At 40.9% G+C, this 27,988-nt stretch overlaps 1 protein-coding gene across 3 annotated transcripts in view; it reads left to right on the top strand.

Moving 5' to 3' along the window:
* Positions 1 to 476: 476 nt before the first annotated feature.
* Positions 477 to 27,988, top strand: part of KIF2A (kinesin family member 2A) — a 54,760-nt gene continuing 27,248 nt past the window's right edge. For 2 of the 3 annotated variants that reach the window (XM_086479927.1, XM_086479926.1), the window contains exons 1-7: positions 477 to 540; positions 19,985 to 20,079; positions 21,367 to 21,486; positions 21,920 to 21,974; positions 24,008 to 24,130; positions 24,697 to 24,797; positions 27,153 to 27,248. In XM_086479927.1, coding sequence (XP_086336053.1) covers positions 477 to 540; positions 19,985 to 20,079; positions 21,367 to 21,486; positions 21,920 to 21,974; positions 24,008 to 24,130; positions 24,697 to 24,797; positions 27,153 to 27,248 — 654 coding nt within the window. The remainder of the gene's footprint in view (positions 541 to 19,984; positions 20,080 to 21,366; positions 21,487 to 21,919; positions 21,975 to 24,007; positions 24,131 to 24,696; positions 24,798 to 27,152; positions 27,249 to 27,988) is intronic. The other variant, XM_086479928.1, reaches the window with a different exon arrangement.

The following is a 27,988-nucleotide window of genomic DNA, read 5'->3' as shown; positions in this document are numbered from 1 at the left end:
GCCACAGGGAGGCGGCAAGGGCGAGGCGGGGCTCCCGAAGGCCGCAGTGGGGGGGACACCGAGCGCCCCCGAGACGGAGGGCGCTGCTGAGGACCCGGCTGGGGACCCGCCCGGGTCGCGCCACCCCCTTCCGCCGAAGCAGAAGGAAGAGGAGGACGAGGCGCACGCCGCGGGCGCTTGGCGAAGGCCGCGGCGGCGCCTCTGCCCCCGCCTCCCCGGTGAGCCCGTCCTGCCGTGACGCCGCGGCGAGGCGCGCAGGCGCACCGGCTCCCAGCGCCTGTTGTATCCGGCCGGCGCCTTTTCTCTCTCCCCCCATCCCCCCCGTCCGTCCGTCCCTCCCTCCTCCCCTCCCTCCTGTCCTCCCAGAACCGCCGCGGTCGGTGCCGACGCCGCCACCGCTGCCGTGCGCGGCCTCCACGCCCCCCCGTGCACCCGGCCGGCAGCGCCTCCGATCTCGCCGTCTGCCCCATGAAGCGATGGCAGCGGCCAACTTCGGCAAGATCCAGATAGGGATCTACGTGGAGATCAAGCGCAGCGATGGTCAGTGGGCCAGGGGGGCCGGCCCGGCAGAGCGGCCGCAGAGCCCGGCAGGGCGAAGCCGCTGCCGCCGCCCCGATGCGCCGCGCGGGGAGGAGCGGGGGGGGGGGAGGGGGCTGCGAGCGAGGCCCATTGTGTGCGCGGGGCCGGGGAGTGGCCGGGCCTGGCGCGCGCTGCGGTTGTCAGGGGAGCGCTCGCGCTTGGCGGCGCAGGGCGGTTGCGCGGGGCGCGAGCGGCGGTGGCGGCCGCCGGCGGGGACGGGGAGGCTGCGGCAGGGCGGGGAGGGAGGGGCGGCGGCGGCGGGGTGGGGGGGGGGAGGTGGGCTGGCGGGGTTGGGGGGCGAGGCGAGGCGGCATGGGGTGGGCTCCGTGGGAGGGGGAGCGGGAGAGGTGTGAGACGTGGGGGGGCTGGCTGCGGGTGTGGCTGCCGAGGGGTTCTGGGGGGGAGAGGGGCGTGGGTGGGGAGGGGAGGCCGGGAAGGTTTTGGCAGGGAGCTGGGAGGGCCTTAGAGGAGGGGATGAGGTGATGGAGGGAGGAAAGGCCTTTAATGTAAAGATAGAACTTCTTGTTTGCTCTGGCGTACGGGCCGTGCTCTGAAAAACTGACACATCGGTACATCCTGACAGAAATGCCTTGGGAGAGTTCCATCACTTGACAGAAAGCTTGATGTTGTTATTTCAGATGTTCTTTATGATTAAAATGTAAGAAGAGTGCTTGCTGTTTATACCCATCAGTGGTTATTTCTCCGCTGGGCATCCAGTGTTTCTCATCTTGCCCAGCATCCTCTGGCAGGAGGATGTATGGTGCTGTCTAGAAATACACGTGAATAAAGGAGGCATGTGTGGCAGGTTTGGGATGCTAATTCTTTGTGTTTGTCTGATAGGAGTGAACTGAAATGGGAAGTTCACTGCCTGAATCAATGGCAGGTCACTCATGACTTCAGCTCTTTAATTTGAGTGGGAATATGTCATCTGTTGTCAGCCTCAGTGAGGTCTGTGAAGTCTGCTAAACCAGGGTGGGGTTCTGATGGGATTTTCTGGAAAGTCTTTTTTTTTTTTTTTTTTTTTCTCTGCAGGGTTCAAGAGCTTGCTAAAGAACAAGCAGATGTTTCTAAGGGAAGAAAGATCTGGAGGTCAAAGGCACTGAAGTTAGTGTGGTTTTGTCATGAGGCAGGAAACAAGCAGCCAACAAGCTTTATGCGGCTTTTCTTTCTTGTGCCCCATATTGCAGTTCAACCCTACAATAAAGTAATGGTCGGTGTTGGCTGGACATTATACTAAACCTAACCTCTCAATTTGTGCTTAATGGCTTGTGTGTCACAGGAAGAATCTGATAGGTCTGGCAGTTATTTGCATAACTCCTGCAGATCTCTGTTTGGGGTTTCAGAAAAGCTCACTGTAGCAACTTGTAAAAGAGTTTTTCTGAGGTCTGTGTGAACTTTGAAGGTTACTGTTTGGTTTGTATGCCTTTGGAGAATAAGGCATGAGAATGCTTTGTTGCTTTTTTTTTTCCCCCTCTTCAGGGTTCTGCTCGCTTCTAGTGTTGGAAGTGAGGACAGTAACTCCTGAATGTAACGATACTTATTTTCATTACTGTTAATGGCTTGTGTATTTTGCTGTATCTCGTACATATGTGATGCAGCACATTAAATACATTATACATCAGTAATATAGTCAGGGGATGCCTTCACAGCAGTTGCTCAAACTATAGGGTTTTGAGCGTTTAGTGTTAACTTGGTCCTTGTGTGAGCTGCCAGACTGCAATGTCCTACCAGTTAGTGGGTCCTGGTTATTGTGAGATTTGCTTGTTCTTCCTTGGGACTGGAGGAAGGGACGACCCATTCTGGCTCAGGCTACTGCACTTTTGTGTCATTCGCTCCCCATTAAACTGTAGGAGAAGCTGTTCTAGGTATGTGGAAGGGAGCATTTCGGGAAAGGTGTTGAAGGGCAGCCAGCATTACATTGCCTTGCCTTTCAGAAGGTAGGTTCCAAGCTGAGCTGTGGTTGCACAGGCAATCAAAATTGATCTCGCTGCTTCTAACAAGGGGACAGTCTTGCTGCATGTGCCTCTGCCAGCTGGGCTGTTCCTACAAACTCTTTATCCCATCCAGTGTGGCCGATGTTTTTTTTTTTCTGATGATTTAATACAGTAATTGATGATTTGAATCACTAACTGCAGTAGAAGACTTTTTACATGTGCTAGTTTTCTACATGATTAGTGAGTTCCAATAGCTCACAGAGGGGTCTGTGACCCCAGCAGTATCGGTGGTTTGTAGGAAGTGCATGGCCAGGGTGAAGCAGAGGTCTTCACGTGTGATACCCTGGTTCAGCAACAGGGAGCTGCCTGGATCTGCTCTACCCAGAGCTGTATTAGGGCTGTGTATCGCATCAGCTACCCCCGGGTGAAAGCACAAATAAAACTCTTTAAGAAACTTTCGGAGAAAGCAGTGTGTTGGTCTGGGCTTTTTTTTACATGTCTTGTGTGTAGGGAAGCCTTTTTTAAAAGTAAATATTATTTTGAGAGGTAGATATAGTCCTCCTTTAAAATTTCCTTGTTTACCTGTTTATTTGCTGAACTCGGAGAAGAATAAAGTTTCACTTTGTTAATGGGGTCATTTGAAAAAGTATGCATTTTTTCCCATCTGTCCACCAGTTATGTTAAACACTTTTCTGAATACAGGGTTTTATTAATTCCAGATAACTCTGCTTCTCCTTAAATGAAAAAAAAAACCTAACAGAAAAGATTTTTTTTGTTGAAACATCAATGTTACAAGTCATACTTGTTCACTACAACAGAATTGCAAAGACACACGAAACACGGTAACTGTGAGAATGAGACCAGAACATTCTGGAAAGAAAAGTTAACGTATTCTGTCATTTTGACAAGTTTTAATTAGGCTTAAGGAGAGATTTCTTGTAGGATTGAATAGAAAATAGATGGTGTACAAATGAAAGGCATTGTTAGAAATCATGGCCAAAAACACATGAAAACCAGTGTTTGGATAAAACCCAGCATTTCCAAGGGCAGACGCTACAGAGCTGTTTGCTCTGTGTCTGTTTTTTCTCAGCGGGTGAACATTGGTGTAAATGTCTAGAGTTGCAGATAGTATTTCTAGTTATAATTGGAGTAACTAGTTATGTTAATGTAACATGAGAGTGTACTAAGTGGTCAGCTAGTTTGGCTTTTTACAATCATTTCTGATACTGAAATTTGCTACTTGTTTCAGTATCATTTATGTATGTTGTTTGAAATATGGCTTGGTAGCCTGTCTTAGGAATGGGAAGGAGGTCCTCTGTTTTAGGTTGTGAATTGCTAAGAATGGATTGCATTTCCAGTCTTGAAAAATGCACCTCATCACACGGAAGCTCAGGGAATTGGCGGGGGGGAGCCAGAAGGTACCTTTGAGACCCAGTGTGATGCTCCTGTCCAGAAGATGCTCCTTGTTGAGGTCTAAATATGGGCATTTGTCTGTTGAAGAATTCCCTTTACTCAAATAATAATAACCCACAGCTTTACGTGTGAACTTACACCTGTGTCTGCACTTCTTGTGCCTTATCCCATTAATGATGACAAAGACCTATATAACTACTTGGAGAAAGAACATCTCACATTTTTTTCCCCCATAAATTCAGTCTTAAATAGGGTAAGTCTCTCGTTCCCTGCAGGCCTTTAGTACACTGATTGGCATTTTTCCTTTGCTTTTTTAGCCCAATTGTCTTCTGTCCATTTCCTCTTCAGACTGTTCCTGATCTCTCTGTCTTTGCAGATCTGAAATACTACCTAGGGAGACAGAGAAATTAATTATATATTTGCTTGTTGTGAAAGCAGTGGCAGTGAGGGGAGAATACAATTCTGATCTCACTGTGTCAGAAATAATGTAACTGGCATGAGGAGAAAGGACATTCTTGTGATTGGAAGAGTGACTGAGGATTTGACTGAACTTCCAGGAAATTAAAAATGCTGACTTTTTAGAGCTGAACCATCAAGTGGTGTAAAAAAGAAAGATTACGAGTTTGTGCCCATTTTTTCATAGTACAAGAACAGGAAAGCTGTCAGTGTTTGAAAGATAAAACTGATAAAGGAGAGTAGACTAGGTACAGCTATCACATGGAGTTTGTTACCAGAGCAGATGGAGGCTAGAAGCAAGCAGAATTTTAAGAAGGATGCTAGGAATATCCAGTTTTACACTAAAAATTAAAAAATAAAACCCACCAGCAACTGTAAAAGGTAGTTTCTGTTCTTCCCGAGTCTGTAGTTTAAATAACCTCTACTGACGGGAGGTAGGAAGAAATCTTGCCTGTGGCTGTGTTATTTTTAATTGCCTACTTAAGAATTTTCTTCACTTGTCTCCGAAGCAGCTGGAACTGGTCACGGTTGAAGATAATCCATCTAGTCCAAAAACCTACTGGCAGCTCCTTTCTCCTTGGGCTTGCCAAAACATCATGGTGACTTTTACCTTCAAACACAAATGGGACTAAAATTTTTGTTTGCGGTCAAGGCTGTAATTTGTTTCTTTAGAGTGTGACTTCTGTGAAATGGTCTTTCTCAGATTTGAGAGGTCTGTGGCATTCTCTGTCTTCTGGGTAATGTTGTACAATGATCTTGATCTTTACATACAACTCCCAATAGCAACAACGGTTTTACAGCAGGATAGAAGGTATAACAATGCTATAAAAATTCTATTCAGGTTTGAGTAGTCACCCTATTTTACAAGCTCTTGAGAATAGATTTAAATGGTAATATGCTTTTACTCTTTCCTTCGGTGACATACATCTATTTGTTCCCTATGATTGAGATCTTTTTGTTACCACACTTAAATCATTTGACTCAATTACCTAAGCCCTGTGTAAGCCATACGGACATAATGTGTCTTTGTCCTTCCACAGTGGCCGGGTCACAGGCAGGGTTTCAAGTCTGCTATTGCTGGTCGAGCTAACGGGTCCACCATTTAGGCTTAGTTGCACGGTGTAGGTTCTTACATTGTTACATCCAGAGTTTCTGGGGATTGTTCCTGCAGAAATGTTGACCAGGAGGATGTGTTAAATTTCCTGTGTCCTTTTTTGAAATCACTTTTTAAGTGTTCAGCTTTTGTTATGCAGTAAGTGGATTTTCACTGTAACTCACAGATTCTCAGATATTTATATAGCCCTTCTGTATTTTGTATAAATAGCTTTTGAATGACAAGAGTTGAGTCCTAATCTTCAGAGAATCTTCTCATATTTGTTCCGGAAGTGTCTTTAGTACAGCATTACATACTGGCAATAATGTCTTTAGAGTTGTATGTGGCTACTAGGATTACACAGCTTGTATGGCATGCTTTTTCCACTCTGATCATGTTGTGTGGGCATCTGTCTTTGTTTCTGTTTGATAGGTAAAGTTATGGCTCTTTCCACCCACTCTCTGTGATGTTCTTTGCCTGGGCCCAGTTTTACTTGTCTTTTCTTCTTGTGGCTTTATGAACTGAAGACTTTGCCATGCTGCTATGGCATCAAGCATGGCTTCCCACCTTGTTGAGGTGGGAAGAGATGATAAATCAGTGGGAAGGGGTTATGCCTGACTGAAGAGTAATGTAATTTCAAAATTATCTCAGTTTGCTCTTGAAGATAAATTAGCCTTTTGAGACCATAGGACAATGTACAGAAACAACTATGAAGTATTTACTGAGTGAGCTCCTTTCCCAGAGCACAAAATCTGTAGCATATTTGTTGGCTTGACCTATGGAATGTGCCACTGTGTTTTGGGTTTTTTTTTGTGCTTGAGGATAAAGTAACAGAATGGAGTAAATTCACTTCTTTGCTTTGTTCTTGTTTAAGTTCTTCCTTTCTAAGTGTTTACTACTTGTATCATGAAACATGATTTTTTTTTCTTTAAAAACTTTTTTCTGATCTTATTGTTTATTGAGTTGTCTTGACTTCCTCGCTGTACTGTGTGACTGGACTCAGGATCAAGAAGAGAATGCTACTATGAACACTAAAATGTGGTGTTCACTATAATTGTTCACAGTGTGTTTAGTTCACAGAGGAAAAGAATTCAATGACTTTTGATACATTAAAGGTTTATGTAACTTTTCAGAGTTAAGTTAAATTTCTAATGTAATGCAAAAAGCGAGATAGGGAAGTCCACAGTAAGGACTACCAATCAGTCTTGACTTTGTCTGGTAGTGAGACTGTGTAATAACAAAATATATGGTCAGGCATGATGGTGTTTGAAATTTAAAACTGGAGAGTTTTTGAGGAGACATTGGCTCTTAACAGTCAGCTTCTCATTACGCCTCTGTAGCATAGTTACACAAAGTTGTTTAACTCTGAGCTGCTTTTTTCTGTCCACCACATCGGTGTTAGTTTTTAGTTAGATGTGTTGTAGGGAAGGGAGGGCAGGGAACTAAAACTGTGGTAATGCAGATGTAGATTGTCTTAACTATATCCTCAAACTTGTTCATATTGTATATGTACAGGCACATGTGCTATTCCTCCTTTTTCTGTCCTCGTTCCTTTCCTTAAAACGTTCACAGGTTTATGTTGCTGTTTGAATGCTATATTTTTATTTTCACTCGAAGAATTAAAAATCATATAATTTCCTATAGTGTTCCCAATACAGAGATAGACAGGTGATTGACATGATTTTCCTAGACCTGTGACTTCTGTAAAGAGACATTTTCGATTCTGTAGTGAGTGTTTAGCTGTGAGACAGTACTGACTGTGTCTGGTAACCTGGAAATACGTTTTGTTCATGTCCCCAGAAGGTGTCACGTAAACAGGTCAGTTGTGACTTAGAACATCCATAAACTATTGGTTTGCTAGCAGTTGGTGAAGTACCATGTTAAATGCTTTTCCCAAGTGTAGGCACCACTGGAGCTAGAACAGGGAGACAGACGTTTTTCTCTTGTGCTGCTCTTCTCCATGCCTGGTAATCGCTCCTGGGAAACAGAGCAGCTACGAGTAGTAGTTCTTTGGGAGGGTGTTACGAAGATGGCATTGTCATTTCCCTGTTGAAAAGTGTTCTGTGGAGTTAATTTTGCTATCTTTGAATTTGGTCACTGCTAAATATGTAAAACTAGATTTTACATCTGTTAGACAAAAGGTAGTAAAGCCGTGTGAAAAATTACGTTAGAATTACCTTTCCTGGAAAAGAGAATTAATTTATCAGGCTTATGCTTATTAATTTTTTTTTAATGTGTGTAGTGCACTGAATCATTTACATGAGCAGAACATATCTAGAATACTTTTGATAACTCTACTACTACAGTCTAAATGCAGTTGTTTCATGTTGCTAGGAACTCACGTTAGTTTTAGAATTGCCTACTTAAAAGGAGTAAGTAGAGGTTCTTGTAGATAACTCTGTAAAACTGTGTGTCCAACCAAAACTTTAAGTGACGTTTTAAAAAATGTGAATTACCAGTTAAGATTTAGTAATTAAGCCACTTGATAATTTGGGGTTTTTTTTGGTTTTAGAGTGGTGCCTTGTTTAGCAACACCAAGTCTGATCTGATATATGGCTCTTGAGAAAGAAGAATGAGGGATTTTGCTGCTTAAAGGCTAGAATGTGGTAGCAGAGGTTTTTTTTATTTTGCTTTATTCAAATAATATGCTTTCAGTATAGCTTATTGTTCTTACCTAGTGGCAGTTCTGGTTGCATCAGGCATAAGCCGCTTTTAAGTTTCCCAGACTTGTAAAGGGAACAGTCTGCTGCATTCCTTGCCACTTCTGCAGCACCAACACCATGAAACTAATTGTCCAATCCCAAGCAGCAACAGAGTGACCTCAGGTAATTTAAAGATAACGAAAAATCTTTTACTTTAGTTTCTTTTTTATGGGTGAATGGTCATGCTTTTTACATAGGGGAATGTTGCTTTCAAGTTATCGGTAATCCTGTTGAAGCTTTGTCAAGTGCAAGTTTGAGTTTCTCATGGCCCCGTCAGGCACTGACAGCTCTGTGTAATCCCAGGTATCAGAAGTGTGAGTATTTTCAGTCTCTTCTGTTACTTACAGGGTAGTGTGTTGAAGAGTTGCTTCAATGGATGAACACGCTGAATGTGTGAGTGGAGGGCAGTGGAGTGTGGGCTTTTTGTTTAAAACTTTCTTTTTAGAAGCAAGGTGCATTGCACACTTGTGCTCTTGCAGAGTTTAGCTCTAGAGTTTTTGTTGCACAGTGCTGCACATTTTTTTAGTCATTAAAATGTGCTACTTTCCTTGTGTGGCTTGACTACATATGGCATTTTAGGTATATTTCCGACTGATCTATAAAAATGTTGCTAGAGATGCAGGCATGCATAATGGTGCGGTGATGAGGATCTCTGGCTCTAGGAAGAGGGCGGTGGAAATTAATTCGGTTTGAAAAGCAAATGCATACTTGGATTTTGGAATACTCCAAGTTTCTGATTCAATTTTGGATTATGTTTGCATGTTGTTCTATACTTTTATGAATTGAAATTCCCAGTTCATTTTGACATTTTAATGGGATAGGAAGTCAGGTGGTGTTGAATGAGGTGAATATAAATCACAAGCTGATGATTTTTAAGTTATGATAAGTTTTCATCTAACACAGAGAAGAATTAAAGTATTACTTAAAGTTTTCTTGTCAGTCTGAGCTTTTAGAACCTTGTTAAGATAAGGAAAAAATAACAAGCTTTAACTTGTATAAGAATAAAAGCTTCTGATTTTTAACCAGGAGCAACAGTTGGCAGCTCTAGTAAATTAAGTAATGGTAAATATTCTTACTAAGTGTAATATTATGAAGTAAGGGTGATGAAAAAAAGAAAGTCAAACAACAAAACACTGTTTGACAGGGTGGGTCATGAAAGGCAAATGGTACCCTTTGAAAACATCTACAGAAGATGCTGGTAGAAATTTTCTGTGTGATGCAGAAAGCTATTGTTTCTAGACAGCTACTGTCAGCTTCACAGAAAGTAGAGAAAATCATGAAAAGGAGATCTCTGCCATTTATTCAAGTAACAAACAAAATGAGGAAGGGGGAAGGGAGAGAGAAGACTGGCCAAGTCATCTCAATCTTTTGGCAGAGGGTATTCACCACACTATTTGAATCCACCACAATCTTAAATCCTGTTGCTAAAAAATTTCAACAAACACTAAACCCCAGTGCTGTTTGAAAGAGATGCTTGACTGAACCTATTTTTGCTCCTACATACCATAACCATATTGAAATTTGTATTGAACATGGAGGACTTTGATCTGCAAAAGTATATAGCAAAGTATTCTGGAGAGAAACTTTTGGAAGCAGTTTTAAAAGAAGCTGCCTGCAAAATTGTCCTAAAGGACTGCAAGGAACTGCTGACTCAATGTGCAAAAAATTGTCAAATTATGTTCAGTTTTACAAAACTAGAAGTATATCTATAAGAAGACATTGAACTATTCCTGAAGCTTGTTTGCAAGTTGTCAACTGATAGGAAAGATGTGCATTTCATTAATAAGAGTTGAATGAAAACCTTCACTTATGCAGTGGCAAGAAAAAATGTATTTCATGATTCAGACTGTCCTGATTGTGAATTTATCTTGCACCTTATTTTAATCTAGTGCCCTGGTACCAAGATCATTCTCATTGCACATGTGCTGGTTCAGTTCCAGCCTCCCATCTGGAATGAACCAGATGACCTACCTCCTACAGGAAACTGAAACTTCCTTGACTGATTTTTGAGAAGAGACCTGAACTGCATAATTTTGGCTATCACTACTCAGACAGTCCTTTTGCACACACTTTCATGTTCTCATCAATGTCCCTGAGCACGCAGCACATACTCCTGTTCATGCTCTAAAAGCATCATAGTGGGAGGCTGCAGTGTAGTTTTCTCACTTTTGTGTAGGTCAAGGTGAACAATCATAAAAAAAATTAAGAGGTCTTAGGGCTCTAGCTGTGCCTCTTGGGACCACAGAGGTGCACCTGTACAAGGATTTCAGTTCAGATTAAAAGTGGACTTTGGACGTGTACCTTCTGGTCATCCCATATGTCCTCGTGCTATGCTGTAGTTGGCTTTGGAAGTGGCTTTGGAGCACGCTAAATTCCTTTTGGATGAAATTTGGCTGGAGGGTACGCTCCAGATACGTACACGATGCACTTCAACAAGGAGTGTTCGGTCTGTGGCACTAGACCCCTCCAGTCCCCTCCAAAACATGTGGTATGAATGTCTGATCCCCAGCACCACCTGCTTTGCTCTGCAGATCTGCTCCTGTTACAGTATGATGCTTGCTACCATAGGCACAGTTGAGGGACCTGGGTTGAGCACCAAGTGCTGTAGTTGTGAGCAATATGCCCTGAAAGGTGTTGTCCCAGGGCTGTTGTGGACATGAGCCAACCTCTTCCAGCTGTCTTAGGGTACCTGTCCATGGTGTGGTCTGGAAAAAAGACATGGAGGTGATCTCCAGGACTTGAGGTTTTCCTATTACAACCTAGTATGCCTGCTGCTTGAGAATGAGAAGCTTGGTCATGGGTTATGCCATGTTTCAGTAAGAGCAGGATACAATCTAACTTGACAGCAAGTGACAGATCAAGTTGCCTCCCCTCGCCATCAAAAAAAAGAAAGGCTGTTATGGTACCCCGATGACAAAACCAGCGTAACTGAATAAAAGGATTTTAGGTCATGGAGCAATTTGCCATCACATTAACATCGATTTCAGAAATGTTTACAGCTCATCCTGCTTCATTTTGCACTAAAACGGGGAAAAATTACAAATCTAATTGAAGCATTCTAAGTGTACAGTGGCTTGACTAAAAGTAGTAGCAAACAGTGGAGGACAGATGCTGAAGTACTTCTAGCCTCTGTGTCCCAAACTAGTGTCTTAAAGGTAGAGCAGGTGAATGTGGTGCTGAATCCTGGAGCTGAGTGTGGGGTGACCTGACCTGAGCTTGCCCCTGCTGGGGTGTCAGTGTGGGAGAGGCTTTATGCAGCATTACCGGTATCAAGGTTAGCCATAAATTTCTCTGAATTTCAGTAAAATGTTTTGTAGACTATGAAAAATTGTTCAGATGAAGTTTAATACAAGAACAGTAATGCTTTTAAGACAGGTGATGATAGCATACCTAATAATTTCTATCTATTAGTGTGCCTTCTGGGATCAGTTTTGGGACTGGCTGGCTGGTTTCTACCGTCCATTACAGTTAATCATTCCTGGTCATAACACATAAAGTGACATTGTTCTCAGAAAACTTCATTACTATGGTAGAGTGGGAGTATCATCTCTGTGGAGAGAAGTATCATGCAGGAAGATTAGGAGGTATGGAATGAAACAACTGGGGTAAAACGTGGCACAAAGTAAATGTGCGTTTGCTATAGACTGGGAGATCATAAACTGTAAATGACGGGAGAAAACCCTTGATATTCCAGTTAATCATAAGATAAGTATGGACTACCACCAGAGTGAGGTGACAAGGGGAAAAGTGAATGCAATTTCAGAATTACTGTTATTTGGCCGTGAGGGCTCCTGAGAAAAGCAGTCTGGAGTTCCTGTGGGATATTGCACCTTGTCCTGGTTGACAGTGCTGGAAAAGAGATATTCTTAAACGAATGAAACAGGTAGAGATAGGCTCACCATTCTTGTACAGATGTGTTTGTACAAGCCAGAGAACTAAATGACTGTGAACACATGTAATCTCTAAAATTAAAGTTTTTATGTGTTGACAGCAAGGTGCTAGTGCGGCTTTCTGGGGTGAGTAGCAGGGGAAGACTGCTTAATAACATAAAGGTGAAATGCGTTCAGTTTGCTGAAGGGTTTGTAGGGGACATGTGGTAGTATGTATTAGATATGATTGGACAGGTGCTTCTTTCCAAATATCTTTTTCTGAGCTAAGCTGTATGTGGAGAACTTATCTGCTCTTAAAAATGATAGGATGACTGGCACAGTACAGCTGAGATAACTTGCTGATGAACATCTAAGTATCAGTGCATCTATTGGCCATTGTTATGTGATACTTCTCTATGAATTGAGCTGCTTTAGAAACAAGTCTCCTCTCTTGCTCTGACACCAACACCTACAGTGGCAATCTGTGGCTGTAGCTACCGAATGCTGCTGTGGTGAGGTGCCCCTGACAAAGTTTTTTGAAGCCAGTGGGTTGACTGCCATTGATTTCACTAGCAATTGAAGCTTCTGAAAGGAAATAAAGGGAAGATATTTTAGGAGGAGCTCACTAATGTAAAATAATGCCCCTTGAAATGTACTTAAAAGAGTATTAGCTCACCGCCCCCAAAAGAACTGGACCTGCCTTGAAGGGAAGTAAAAAACCAAAGTGTTCCTCTAACTGGGGAAAACACAGGAAACTTGTTTTGAATGTAAAGGGAAATTTTAGAGGTTGGCTTGCAAAATGAAAGGTCAGCAGAAAAAAACAATGAATCACAATGTGAAAAGCCTGGAGATTTGACAATTATTAGAGAAGCAAAAAAAAAGTGACAGCAGCTCTGGGAGGCAGCTCCAGGTAACTGCTTTAGAGAAGGTGCATCAGTATGGACAGCTAACAACTTCAGCTAGACTGAGTGAGGTGAATTATAATTTGGTGGTTCAGAGTGGAGGGGCTTGGTGGTGTTGAATGTAAGGAGGACCAAAAAGTTGCTTCTGTCCTGTTTGCTGTATGAGGGACATTAAATGTGCTGTTTGTATTTTGAATTAATATTATACACGGTTCAGTGGCATGTCTATGTGTTGGGTTTTTTTCCACCTTCTCATTTGTTAGTGGACTGTCAGTGAGACCTGTGAACTTTGTTTTTCTAAAGCAGTACATGTGATTAGTTTTGCACAGAAATCAGATACATATCTTAGATGGGGATTCTTCTGAGTTTGGTAGCTTTCTAGATGGGGGCAAGAATAAGTTGGATTTTAATTCAAAGCTGAAATATACAGGCAGATATGGGAAACTTGGTTTGGGTAATATTAGTTCCTCTTCTCATAATCCCTGTCTGTTATATTGTAGAGGTTTTCAGAGATCACAAAATGTGGTTGTAACATGCTTATAATTTGAAGGACTTGAGTGTTGCTGTGATCATTTAGAGAATAAAACAAAATGAGTTGGTAGCTAGGGTTCATTCACAAAAATAAATACTAAAATGTATCTAATTAAAATTATATATTTTTTAATATTTAAGAACTTGCTTTAGAAATGTGGCAGGTACTGTGTATGTTTAGTGACCCATTTAACAGTGCGATAACACTGTAACTAAGGTAACAGACCAGGCAATACAGGAGGCTGGCAGAACCAAAACGTGTGATTAAGTCAAACAAAAATAAAGACTAACTGTGGTAGATACAAAGGAAATAAAAGGCTACTTGTTTGTGGATAAATGAAACTTTGAAAGAAGATAAAATCAAACATGTTTAGTGTTGTGGAGAAAGAAACATCTGTCGCTAGTGACTGCTGGTTTTTCCTTGGGGGATTAGCAGCAGAACTGTGTATGTAGCACAGGGAGGACCATGACAAGCGTTGATTGCCTGAATAGGGCGGTTGCCACAGTTGACGTTGCTGGAGACACCGAGCCTGAAACTCTCTTTTTCCTTGGGATTTTTTCCTTCAAGTTTGGTCTCAGCATTTGTTTGGTGAGTAGAGGATTATTTTTCAACTCCCTGAGTTCTGTGAGGGCAGGAAAGCACTTCCACCAGAGTTACCAGGACTGGAGCCCCTAGCGCAGGAGACAATTTTCTGGGCCACGGTAATTCTCATAAATGCTGCTTCTGGATTTGCAGCCTCATGTTTCTCCTGAGCATATATTTTTTGTGTATGTGTCACAGTTTGAGGCTGGGCCGGCCACTAGCGAATGACAGACGCTCTCTAACCCCTCTCCCATCCCAAAAGGGAAAAGGAGAGAGAACAAGGGAGAGAGACTTTATGGTTTGGAAAAGAAAACTAAAACAGCTTTAATGAACCAATAACAATAAAAGAAAAGAAAATAATAAGAATAAGGGAATACTGAAATGTATACAATATGTACAAATAGATACAATATGTACAAATCGATACAAAACCAGTACCGAACCCAACTCCCACCACCCTGATGACGATATGTCACCACCACACTGCAGGGCTGGCACTGGGGCAGTCCCAGGCTGGACTCGGCAGCAGACGGGGACGGGATGCAGGAGCTGGACTCAGGCACTGGATTCAGGGATGCACGGGTCAGGATTGACAACAGAAGAACAGACAGAGTCCTGCTCACATGTTGGCCATCGAAGAAGAGAGGTTGACCCTCGTGATCTCTCAGCTTTATACTGAATATGACGTGTATGGGATGGAACACCCTGTGGGTCAGGTTTGGGTCACCTGTCCGGTTCACTCCTCCCTGCAGCTGCGACCTTTTACGTGCTTGTGACCCTTTTCACTCCCGGCACCCCAACGTGGAGTACAAGAATGAGCAGTGACCTTGGTCACTACAAGAACAAGTATAAGCAAGGGCCTCTCTGCACACCATTCCTTGGTACGGACTGTAAACATCAGGCCTGATCACTGCTGGGAGCAGTCACTGTCTGGAGAAACATGATGCTGTTTCAGACAGTGCTGTTAGTTAGAGGAGACTTAACTGAAAAGTTAAAGCACTAAACCAGAATTAGTTCTGGTTTAGCCCAAACCAGGGCAGTATGCCACTTGAGGGTTGTATTATTTTTAAAAGAGAGTGAAGAAAATTCTACTTTTCGCAATTTTAGCTTTTGAATATCAAGTGGCAGAGGGTGAAGGTCAGTCCTGTCCAGGTATCTGTAGATGAGATAACATTCATGTTAGTTCCTCATGAACATGATTAGGAAAATCATGGCTTTTTCACAAATGACTGTTATGATCATTTAAGGGATGGGTAGCTTCTGTTGGAGTGGTCGTCCTTAGCAGGACTCTGTAATAGATGTTATGTTGCAGTATATTTTTGCATTCATCTGTGAAACATCTGCTGTTGATGCACTTGGAAAAGCTAAGTGCTTGGCTGACGGACCACTGCCGGAGCTAATACAGCACATTTATGCTCCTAAAGAAGTGACAAGTTCGGAGGATGTAACATAAGCTGTGAGTTTCCTTTACTGAATGTTGGGTCCGTTAACATTGCCATAGCTTGGTCCTGCTAAAAATAATTGCCTGAGTTTGACTTGACAAGGCTTAAACAACTCTATGATGGTCAGTGTAATGCTGTTGGGCAGGGTCCTGCTACTGTTTTTGAGGGAGGAATGAGAGAGTCACAGCGGAAATTATAAACCTTTGTTTTCCATAGCCTGATCCAGAGCCTGTGTGTAAAGTTTTAGTTGTTACGGCTCAAAGATATTTCTAAGACTTCACAGAACTTTTGTGTGAGGTGTGCGAGTACAGTGTCTTTTGGCGTGGGTGCACTTTAATGACCTGGAAAGGTGGGGAAGGCTGTGGTCTTTTTCCAGCCTTATTTCTTGAGTCACTTGTGCGAGCACAAAGGGGTTTGAGTCACATATCTGCCAGTGCTGTAGCCCAGACTGTAATTTAGAAAACACCAACCCATATTTAACACTGATAACTTTAGTTTCTGAAAAGTATTAGGAAGATGAAAATGCCATGGTTTTAATAATCTCATTGATCACTGCTTCAAAATTGTAGTGGTTTGGACAGGTTTTGCAGGTAGAAAATGTTCAGTTTGCGTAGAGATAAGGATCTAAATACAGCTTGGTATTTGCAATCAGTTGGCACTGCTACTTAGGTTGAGGGTTATTTAAAATGTTTGGTTTAGCCCTGGTTATTTGCTTTTGCTGCTGCTTCCTGAACCTTCTTCTGCACCAATAGCTACCTTAGGAGCTCCTGAAATAGGTGAGATATATCTGATATTTATGTTTACAGATGTTTATGCTTGCTTTCATCTGTTTGTCAAATGTTCATCAGATGACTAGGAAGAGAGGGAATGGAGAGTTGATTTTCTTCACTTGTATTGATTAGGGTGACAATATTGTAATGTTTCTGTATTTAAGATAATTGTAAACTGTTGGCTTCATATAAGTTTGTGTTATTATTACTGTATTTGCAGTAGTATTTTCTGTGTGGTCTAGTCAGTTGGAGATAAGCCACATGCCACACGCTGTATGACAGAACATATTTACACAAATAATAGACTTTTAAAATAACTTGTCCATCAGTTTTAGGCCCTATAGCAACGGAACGACTTCCCAGGAAAAGTTTTGCCTGTGATGTGAAGTCTATTATGTGAGGAGAGGCACTAGAAATTAAAGAAAAGCAGAGTGAAGAGTCAGTGTATTAGCACTATTGCTCTATTTTTTCTTTTGTTTTTGAGATGTTTGTGAAGATAGTCTTTCTTAAATCACTTGTTCATTTTTCAGATTGTCATAATGCATGTTTGTGTTTATGTGGACATGTTTACATTTGAGATATTGATACCAACTTAAGAAAATGCTGCAGAAATCAGGGACTTTGCCTTCAACGACTCTGCAGATTGATTTGGCTCTTATGCTTTAGCATTTGCAGCTTGGTCTTGCTTTATATGCTAGACGAGGTTTATGCCAGCCTAATTGGTTGCTGGCATTCCTGAATTTCACAGCTGCTGTATTCAGCTGTGTACTAGAAAAATATAATGGAATACTGTTTGCAGAAACAAGAAGCAATTGTAAAGATGTAAATGTGCTTTCTGGCACTTCAATAGCATGTAAACTTTTAGTAACACAAAGAATTTTTAGGAACAAATTGTATAGATACATTGCCAGTTTAAACATTATAGTATACATTTTCTATCTAAGCTGAGAATATTTCGAAGATGGACATAACTTTTATTTTTGTTAGTGTGGTTTTTTTGTTCAGTCCTGACTTTCTTGGCCAGGGATCGGATGAAATCTGGCACAGAGATGGAAGATTTATTGTGATTCTTTTGTTACGGCGTGCTGGCTTAGTGTGTTTGTGAGAGTGCTCTGTATTTTCTATTCATTCATCAGCCTGCTTTGATCTCCTTTCACTTGTTATGGCAAAGATTAAACCTTTTTTAATTATTATTTGTTCTCTGTCAGAAGTAATAGAACATAGGACCAGGTAATAGGATTTATATGGTGGCTCTGTGACTAATACAGTATCACAGGTTTCAGCTGTGAGAGTGCTTTTCTTCAAAATTTATAGAATTTGGTAACATACTAAAGATTATGATAATATTGTATAGAATATGTTTTTCTGAACTTACATTTTTGATATATTGTTTTTCTCTTGATTCTGGATTGACAGCTGGGCCAAGCCTTAAAACAGTAGCAGAATATTATACCAGCCTAAGCTTGAGGATTCTTCCAGTTCCAAGTTTCTGTGTCCTTGTGGTCCTAGCATGCTCTTTGTAGAAGTGACAGGAGTGGCACTGCTACAGAAAGACAGTGGCTTCTGTTGCTACTTGAAACAGTTCTACAACAGGGTATTCTTGCACAAAATTACATCCCTAGAGGTTATTAAATGCAGAAACATTAATGGAGAGGTGTATTGAGGACCTTGCACAAAGAAAACTTGCACAAAAACACTCGTCCAAGGAAATAAGTTGTGAGAGGGTTGAGCTCGGTGAGTGTGCTTCAGCCCAGCCACTGGCAGAATTCAGGCAGGGTCCTGAGGGAAGGATGCTTGCGCGCACAGTGTCATTTGAGTGAGGGCAAAAGGGAGGAGTGCCTGTGCAGAGGGGAGGGCATGGCAGTGGTCCCTGCCCATGCATCTCTGGGCAGCGCCTGGGTGGGGGATGCAGCCAGGCTGTCCCTGCAGAGCATGCATCTGGGCCACCTGGGAGGATGATGCTCGGGAAGCACAAATGGAGGTGTTTGTTCAGTCAAAACACGGGTCAGGGAAATAAAAACTGGTGAATGCTAGAGGAAAGGAATGAAGTGAAGCAACAGGGGAGGCTTTCTTTTTTTTTGAGTAAAAAAAATAATTAACCTTCTTTAGTGGTGGAGTGAATCTTATGCTTTGGGCAAGCACAGGCATGGAGATTGTAAATGTATATGTAATGTATGTTGCTGGTGAGGCAGGCACCACAGATGTGAAAGCAGTGTTGCTCAGGGGTGCTGGCTGCTCTGTGAGTCCCAAGTGCTATGCTTTGCCTGAATTTTGGTTAGTCTCTTCCTCTCCGCATTATATTAGAGCACACAGCTTTGCTGTTACCTTCCATGATGCTTCTCTGTAGTCTGTCTTCTTACTTAATTTTAACTAGATGTGAACATTAGGCAGCCTTTGCAATGAAAGAAATAGTAATGGTGTACATTTGCTACTTGCGCCGTTAGGTGAGATAATTTGGGATATCAGTCAAAGTTTTTCTTCCTCTCTGTCCCTCAGCAGGCCCTAGGAGGCTTAGACTGCATGAAAACAATAACTTTGGAAAACTGTTGAATTATGACTGAAACCAGAAGTTTGTGGAGGAGAAAACTCGAATGAGTTTGGGGTGCTGGGAGTTTAAGGAAAGGAGAAGAGAAGGTGCAAGGTGGAGGAGACGCAGACCAGAGCAGATGTGTAAGGAGCGTGCTGTGTTTCGCCCCCAGCGAGTGCCCGGCAGCAGCAGCAGCATGTGCAGGGACTGCTCCAAGATAGCCGCTCGTGCTGTGGGAGCTGCACGTGGCCCTTGAGCACTTGGGGGGTGGCTTGGGGTGGGTGGAGTGAGGGATTGCTTGTTCATGCTGTGGCTCGTTAAAGGAGGGTGTTAGAGGAGCAGTTGTGTTGGACTCCTGTTCTTTAGAAACCCCAGTTCTTGGGTCTCTTAGGGCAAAGCATAGATGTGAAATCGATGTGACACCTGCGTCTTGATCCTTTTTTGTCAGTGCATGGCTGCTCTGCTCTTCCAATTGCTTCTCGCTACTGTGAATAGGAAATAGGACATAAAAAAGTTGCAGTACGCTACATATTTAAGATGAAAAATCCTTACTCTTACTGAAAGTTTACTGGTTTTATTGTAGTTAATGGGGGCTTGCTGGCTTTGAGTCTTTCACTGGAGAGGTCAAAGCAATGGCACCTTAACTCCAGCTCAGCAGTCTGTGTAAGCATTTGTTTTTAAAATGATTTGTATTATTGTTGCAGGCAGTTTAATTTTAGTATAACTACAAATTGATTTGATGCCCATAAGAATACAACTTCAGAGGGCTTCACTCCTATGTTGGGACATATAATGTTGTATCAGCCTAGAAGGGGGACCCCTGTGGAGCGCATCTCAGGAGACTTTACTGCCCGTGCGAGGCTTGTGATATTGGAGTTACCTTCTCTCAAGAAAAGAGTCTACGTGGTGTGGCTTTCACGTGGTGTTTTGTTTACTTAGCACTCAGTCTTCTGTTTATTAAGCTTTTCGTTTGTACACTTGACTGTCCCATTAGAGCGTCCACAGGTGGATCAGGTCTGAGCCACTTCACAGTGTGTGGCCAGGAATTACTGTCTTTTTATCACTTCATTTTTTTAACTCCCTTCTTCCTACCTCTCTCTGCATGTCTCAGTGCAGGGATGAAAATAATGTCTGCAGAATTTTCCCCCCGGTTAATAAATGATCATTTGTGTTTGCTTTCTAGGCCGAATTCACCAAGCTATGGTAACATCCCTAAATGAAGATAATGAAAGTGTAACTGTTGAATGGATTGAAAATGGCGATACTAAAGGAAAAGAGGTAAACTTTATTATTTTAGAACTTCTCTCTTTTAAGAAAAGTTCAGTCTACATGAATATTACTTTGGAATTTGCACTGAAAGCAAAAAGATCTAAATCTTAATTTACTTGGTGATTCCTTGATTAAAGACTGTTTTGCATGGGAGCTGTTCGACAAACGCTGATTTCTGTTGTATTAAATTTGACTTCCTGAGCTCAGTGTCATAGCTTTTAAATAGTTCTTTTCATCTATTGATTTTGAACCAGATTACAAAGGCTGGCCTTGTCATCCTCTTTACAAGTAGAAATATCAAATTTTTGAGGGGGAGAATGGCTTCCAGTTCAGACAGGAAACTAGCGAGAGAGCTAGATTAGAAATCTTTTTGTGTTTGTATTGTTGAGGAATTGAACTGCTAGTTAGTTTGCTCATTTATTTGTTTTTGGCAATAATTTTCCAGCCTTGCTTTCCTTGAGAAACTGCGTCTTTGTGTGTAATCTTCTCTATCCCCACTTCCTTTAAATTTTGGACCATGTTAGCCAGTTTCAGCTGGGATTTGGAGAAGCATCTCAGAAATAGTTTTGTGAAAACACAGGAAAAAGAAAAAAAAAATTGTGAGAAATTCCTGGTGATCTCATCAGCTGAGCTCATCCCTCTGGACACACAAAATCCATACAGTACTGAGGTCTTTGAAAGGTCTAGTCAGGGGAAGTGGCAGTCTATCTCCCCTAGCTAAAGCTATTTAAGATTTTTAGGAAACTAAGTTTCAATAGATCTAAAGCAAGCTATTTTTAAGATCTTGCCCCTCCCTCGTTATATTTTACAGCATTTTGAATGAGGAACACTTAAAAGGAAAAGAAAAAGGCATGATAAATTTAACATGGTTTCAAATGTGCTTTTATTTTTCGGGTGTTTGTAATTTGGCTGTTTCTTTTGCACTGTCTGGAAGACTTCAAATGATTGAGACCTCTTGTTACAGAATGTCTTTCATATTTTGCAGTAATGGTCAAATTACCACAGTAATAATAGCTACTTCTGTTTTAATTTAGTCACTTCACAAAATTATGGATGTCTATTTGTCATTTTTAATTCATGCCTTTTCTGAAGGCTGTGTTTTCAACCAATACAAAGACCAAAGCTTAAGCAGTTTTTACTGAACATAACACAAGATAATTCAGGTTTTAGAATTAACAAATTGTGGTATAAAACCACTAAATATATTTACTGTTTATTCTCAAATGTAACAGGAGAAATGGAGAGGGTGAATATTGTTTTAAGACTCGTAAATGCATTTTATATTCTTTTACACAGATTGACTTGGAGAGCATATTTTCACTTAACCCAGATCTTGCACCTGATGAAGATATTGAACCTAGTCCGGAGACACCACCACCACCTACTCCACCAGCCAAAGTAAATAAAATAGTGAAGGTTCGTAATATCTATCCAACATGTTCATGCTAAACTTACAGTATTCCCATATGTGTTTTGCTTGAATTTTTAACTTCCACTTTTGTGTCTGTGGAGCTGTTTGGTAACTGTTGCTTTTTTTTTTCCAGTGGTGAATAAGGTTTTCTAAAAATTATTTAAGAACGGTTTGGTAGAGAGGGATTTGGGAACTAATATTTCTATTACTAAATACATCTCAGGTTAAAATATAGAAAGTGTTTTGGAGGTTGTTTTGAAACAGTACATATGGTTCAAGAAGTCTTCACCCTCGTCTCTTCAGGGAGGGATTTGGCAGCAATCGCCTCTCTGTATTGCTGATGTCTTGTTATTTTTGTTCACTGGAAAGAAGCAGAGGTGAGGCTGCAGTTTACGTGTTTAGTAATACAACGACCAAATAACAGAGATTTCTTTACAGAGTCGACGAACTGTGGCACCTGTTAAGAATGACATCCCTGCCAGAGATAACAGAGGTAAATTTTATCTCTTTCCATTTCAAGGAAGTAAAAAATATGGGAGTATTTTAACCCCCTGCTCATTTAACATTCCTTAATAGTTCTGCATTTCTCATTTGGTATATATGCCTGTAAAAGACTTGGTACCTCATTCCTAGAATTATTCCTATGTATATTTAGGAATTCATACTGTACAAGTATTTATATGCAAGTTTAAGCAATATAGCATTAGAAAAGTTAAGCTGAATGAGCTCAAGCTGCAAAAATTTAAATTTAAAAAAAAAAAAAAGTTAATGAACTATGGTACATTACATTGTGTGTGGACGTTTCCAAGTTAAAGCATCGCCAGTTTGCTTCAGATTAATTGAGTGTTTCAATATATACCAAGTAGTGCACTTAAAATTCTTAGGATTTCAATTTTTTAACTTAGTTTTACAACAGTCTGTGTGTAAACATTCATTCAAAGAGTACTTAAGCCCTACTGGCTATTTCTCACTTTACAGTTAATAGTGAAAAGTCTGCAAAAAGTGCTGAAGTACCACGGAGGGACAGGGGGAAAATATGTGTTGGATGAATGCAGATGTAATGCTTCTATAAGATGAGACAGAATAGTTACTGCTTGTTGTTTTCATTTTCTGTCCTGCGTTAAACTTAAACTAACTTCTACTGATCATGGTGATGATTCTTCTTCCAAACATTAATCTAGACTAGATTCCAGTCCATCTGTTTAAACTTGAAAAACATGCGGCTTTGCATATCTTTGCAAATGTTTGGACTCTTGTGGTGAATGATTTGGGCCACTTTCACCCTTCTGCCATTTGCCTCTGGGAGTGTTAAACAAATTGCAAATCTGAAGAGGAGGGGTTATTTTTTTTCAAACTAATGTGGTTTAAATTTGGGACATCTTGCTGATGGGCTGTCCTCACATCCATACATGTTGTCATTTGTAGTAAGTGGTCTGTTTGCTATGGAATAATCCTGTAACTGGTATCTTAATACATCCTATGCATCTTGTTATTTGCAGTCGGCCTACGTATTTGTTCTTTGTTGGCCTTGTAATTAAGCTTTTCTCAGCCAGTGTCTTATTTTGTGTAGTCAATTTGTGCTATAAACTAGAGCTCCTATCGTTTGGAATGATCTGGGTGTTTGTCTTGTGTGTCCTGTTCAATACCTGTTTCTGTAGTTGTCTCCAAGTGGCACAGCAAGCTGGCCTTCGTTTGGAGTGTCATCTCTGGCTGCTAATCAAAGCTGATACCTTCCCTTTTGTACTCTTCTGGCAGACTGTTAGGAGCGTGTGCAGGAAGTGGGCATGCTGAAGCAGAGCTGCTTGAACCAACTGTCTGAAAACCAATTTAAAGCATTCAGCTCTACCAAAGAGGCTTGCATGCTCACCACTCCCACTGCATTCACTGGGAACACAGACATCATTGCATCTTCAGAAATTTGCATCCTTAGCACATATAGAATCGGCGCATAAGTTTAGACATATTGATTGTGTCTGTATTCCTTCCAGTATGGTGTCAAAAATGTGTGTTTCTTCCACTCACGGATTGAGCTGCACTTTGCTCCCTTTTCATTCTAATCCCTTTGCTCCTTCAGAGATCATAGGCTCAAGGGGTGGGACCATTTTGTAATGTCTGATGAATGTGAAACAGCAGGGCTCCTTTTCTTACTCAGTTTTTGGATATAATCACAATGTAAATAAAATTCCAGCGCTTTAAGCTTCAGGACTGCATATCTCCAAGTACATGCTTCATTCTACGCACATAATAGGTTGTGCCAATTCTGCAGTAGCGTATTTAAATATACGCGCTTGCAGCATTGGTGCTTAATAACTATGTTGTGTTGGTGTGTAACACCAGGATAAAAAAGGCTACATACCAAATGTCTTCATTAATAGACTTTCTACACGTATGGCTCCCCCTCGCCCCGAACAAAATGTTGTGTCTGGAAGGGCACCTTGTTTTATCTCATCGTAACAAAGCATTTCAGCATAGGTTAGAAATGTTACTCTTCTGTGTCCAGATGAGCTTTGTGCTTTTCCTTTGCAGTGGTTGGTTCTGCACGTGCGCGACCTACTCAGCTTCCCGAGCAGTCTTCCTCCTCTCAACAGAATGGTAGTGTTTCAGATATATCTCCAGTTCAAGCTGCAAAAAAGGAATTTGGACCCCCTTGTATGTAAACCGTGTATCAAGGATTCATTCATTCTGGGCGTTACATGTACATTCTCTTGGATTATGTGGTTGTCCATAAATGACAAATGGTCTACATGTGCAGTGGGCTGTGGCCTTCCTTGAGGAGCTTTTTCAGAGAGCTGTGGCTAAACAAATACTCACTTTCGTCATAGTTGTGCTAGTATTTGGATTTTGTTTTTCCTTTATCTTTTTTTACCATGGTGGTGGTGTTTGCTATTTTTTTTTAATTTGCCTGGGCTTTCCCTTAATTCAAACCAAGAGATCACATGTATCTGTCCAAATGTTTTTTTGAGAGCCATTGTCCTTATATTTTTGGTCATGTAATTATTTTCCCATTCCCATGACTTTTTCTAATTAATTTATTTTGTGAATTTTAGCAATTAAATTGCCATAATTATTCTGTACTAATACGGATTTGCTTGAAAAGATAGTTGATATCAATGCATTCTAATTATTGATAAATTAATATAATTGAAATGTCGCAGTGTAATTACTAAACTCACGCAACACTGAAAATATTTTAAAATTGTATCATTTTCTTTAAGCACGTAGAAAATCTAATTGTGTAAAAGAGGTTGAAAAGTTGCAAGAAAAACGTGAAAAAAGAAGGTTACAGCAGCAGGAACTTAGAGAAAAAAGAGCTCAGGTTAGTATTTTTAGCTCGGATGGAAAACATATGTCAGCAGGAGACAAGTTTGCAAAATCGTTGTGCTTTTTTCAGTCTTTAATAATTTTTGCGAACTTGAATAATCTTGAAATTAAAAGTTTTCATCCCATGTACAAGTTTGATGAATATTTTGGTGCTTGGTTGTATTGCTGTCATAACTATTACTTTAGACAGTTCTCCCCCTCTTTTTCTTCTTACAGAAATAATTGCTTACAATTGTTTATCTTCACACATATTCTTTAAAGGTCAGGTACTGACGATAGCTATTTCTTAGGGAAAATGTATTGTTGAAAATAATAAAACTTTTGGCTTTTAGTTAGGTCTGTTGTTCTACAGGAGGTATTATAACATTATGGTAAATTGTTCTTTATGATCTTTGCTGCTTTCTAGGAGATCTATTTGAGGCTCAGATTTGAACAGAGGCTTTTAATTTTTTTTTTTTCTTTAAACCAGTCTGCATTTCTAATTTAGCTTTGCTTCATGCAAGCAGCTTGGCAGCAAGTTGTTAGAAACTTGTGTGAAAGAAATGAAGTTGCTAATCCTGTGAGAAAAATCTCTTAATGTTAAATGACTTTCTGTCACAGTGGTGTAAAAGGTTTAGCAAAACTAGTAGCGTAATCCTGTTGGCAGCCCTGTGCGTATGTGCTAGTCTATAAAGAGATACTACCAATCCGCTACTGACATGAGAAGTACCACCACCAAGTAAATAATTCAGGCAATTTACTTCATGGTTTAGTGATGTTTCTAAGTTGACCTAAAATCACCTGTGTTGAATTCATGTTCTCTAATTTCCACCTCTTTACACAAATGCGAAACTTCACTGTGTCTTTGTGGGTGAGGAAGAAATTTTTTTTTTGCTTTATATATTAATATACTTTGATGTGGTACTACACCTAAAATTTTCTTTTTATCGCTCCTGTGAAGACTCCCTTTGCATTTGAGTCTTAAACTTCTGTATGAGGAAGCTCTGTTTGTCTTGGTGACCTGTGTGTACCTGTGCTTCATGTTACTTCGTGTGTTCTGTTATTGTTTTGTGAAATGCAGCAATAATTAGCCAAGCACTGCCTTCTGGTGGGCAAGACCTTTAAACAGGGTTTGTAGAATATTAGGCAAACACCTTTTCCCTGATAAGCAATACTCCTTTCTGAGTGTTAGATGGGAACATTTCAGCAGGGATATATTTTGTGTGGACTTACTGTCAGCAGTTTTTAGTTCACTGTAGTCAGGGTGAAAAACATCAAGGTACAGTCAGCTTCTGATTACCAGAATTTTATCTGAGGTGGGGATCGGCGGTGTCACAGGGGCAGAGACATGAGCTGGCTGCCTTTCAGCTTATTGACCCCAATGCAGTGCTTTCTGAGAGTGCCTACACTGATTCCACAACGAGCTGTGATCCAGCAGCAGTTTTATATCATTTGGGAGGAGCGATGCAAAGCTTAGTAAGGTCTGAGCACCAGTGCTGGCTATGTATGGCATCAGCAACAGCTCCTGAAATGGTGTAAAAACTGACAGTCATGGGGAGGAGTGACAGGAAGGACGTTTGATCAGTGCTGCAGAGACCCAGCTCAGCTCACAGTAGGTTCAGGCTTAGCAAGGCTTGGAGGGGCTCCGTGCATGGTCTCTTATGTGTCTGTTTGCTCTGGTACGGATGGCTCCTGGTTTAGGAATGGGAGGTCTTCTGAGCCTTGATGTACCCTACTGTGTATTCTTGGGATTGTTTCTGCTTTTTGGGGGATCTAGGAGTTTTAGAAGAGTTTTCAGTGCATCCAAGTAACTGTAGGAGTTAGCTCCACACCTGTAGTAGCATCAAGCTCTTTTAACCAACTTGGATCCAGCAGGATTGTGTTTGGAGCAGCTGAGGTGCCTGCACTGTCTTCTGCGGTGTCTGTTGTACCTGTGTAACAGAGTGTGTCCATTCTTCCACTGGACTGCCTTGTCCCAGATGAAGGAGCGCTGGCTGTATAAGCTGTATGGTGTTGTGCAGTCATTTGGAGATGTTTCTTTGGTGTGAAGATTCTGGCAAAGGCAGGAGTCATTTCTCTTTCTTGAGTAGAAATGTTAATGAGTCCTCAACTAAAAACCATTTTGTATTACATGCCAGCCAAAAACATGAAGTAGAAAGCATATAGTTGTTTTGCTTTATGATTGGTAAATTAACTACATCAGAATGGAAAAAGGCGTTGAACTTGCATGTGAGACATTTCTGGCGTTGTGGAGAAAAAAAAAAGATTTCAGTTAATGTGTATTCTTCTTATAAATAAGTACAGAAGATACTGAAGTTATTCTATTTCAGGAAAAAAAGTATATTAGAAATTCTTTTGCTTACTTCCCTAGGATGTTGATGCTACAAACCCAAATTATGAAATTATGTGTATGATAAGAGATTTCAGGGGAAGTTTGGATTATAGACCACTGACAACTGCAGATCCTGTACGTACCCCAGCAACATGGGAATTTTTTGTTCTTCTGTATTTTTGCAATGTGTTTTCAATTTTTTCAATGTATACTTCAGTCTGTAAACATGAAAAATGAGTAGTTTAATATATATTAGTATTCATTATAGCATGGATTTATTTTTTCAGTAATTTGATAATATTGAAATTAGTAGGTATTGAAACTCCTAGATTCTTAAATTATTGTTAATTATGTCATGTTATTTAAATGTCTTTTTATTATAATACCGCTATGTACTAAGTAGTCACTCAGCCTCCATACTGTAAATTTTCCTGGGATGCTAGGGGTTGTGCACACAGAACCATTAAGCTTCTGTGAAAGACCCCATTGAGTATAAAGGTTAATATTTGATCTTTGAAAGTGATGAGGGCCTTTGATTTGCAGAGAAGTCAGAGAAGCAGAATCTTCAAATGATGAAGATTATCAGACCTCTGTGGAAATCAGAGATTGTGACAGTTTCTGTCAATAGCCTATCTACCCTGTTAGAGCTGGATTTGCTGGCAATATTCCAAGAGGTAGCTGATACACTACAGGATTAGATCACTGTCTGCAGGGAGTTTTGTTAATGTATGTTTCTTCTTTTGGGTTCTAGGCTATTGTGCAGACACACAAGGGGCTTTCACATGTATAGTGAAAAGACTCACTAGATTGGAAATTTTTCTTTGTTTAAATGATTGGTTAATTAATTCAAGGCTAGAATAAAATAAGGTAAAATA

The sequence above is a fragment of the Leptosomus discolor genome, chromosome Z (assembly GCF_034619465.1).
Source record: "Leptosomus discolor isolate bLepDis1 chromosome Z, bLepDis1.hap2, whole genome shotgun sequence".
NCBI classification, from domain to species: domain Eukaryota; kingdom Metazoa; phylum Chordata; class Aves; order Leptosomiformes; family Leptosomidae; genus Leptosomus; species Leptosomus discolor.
The sequence above is the reverse complement of the archived record's forward strand: the minus strand, read 5'-3'. Positions and strand labels throughout refer to the sequence as shown.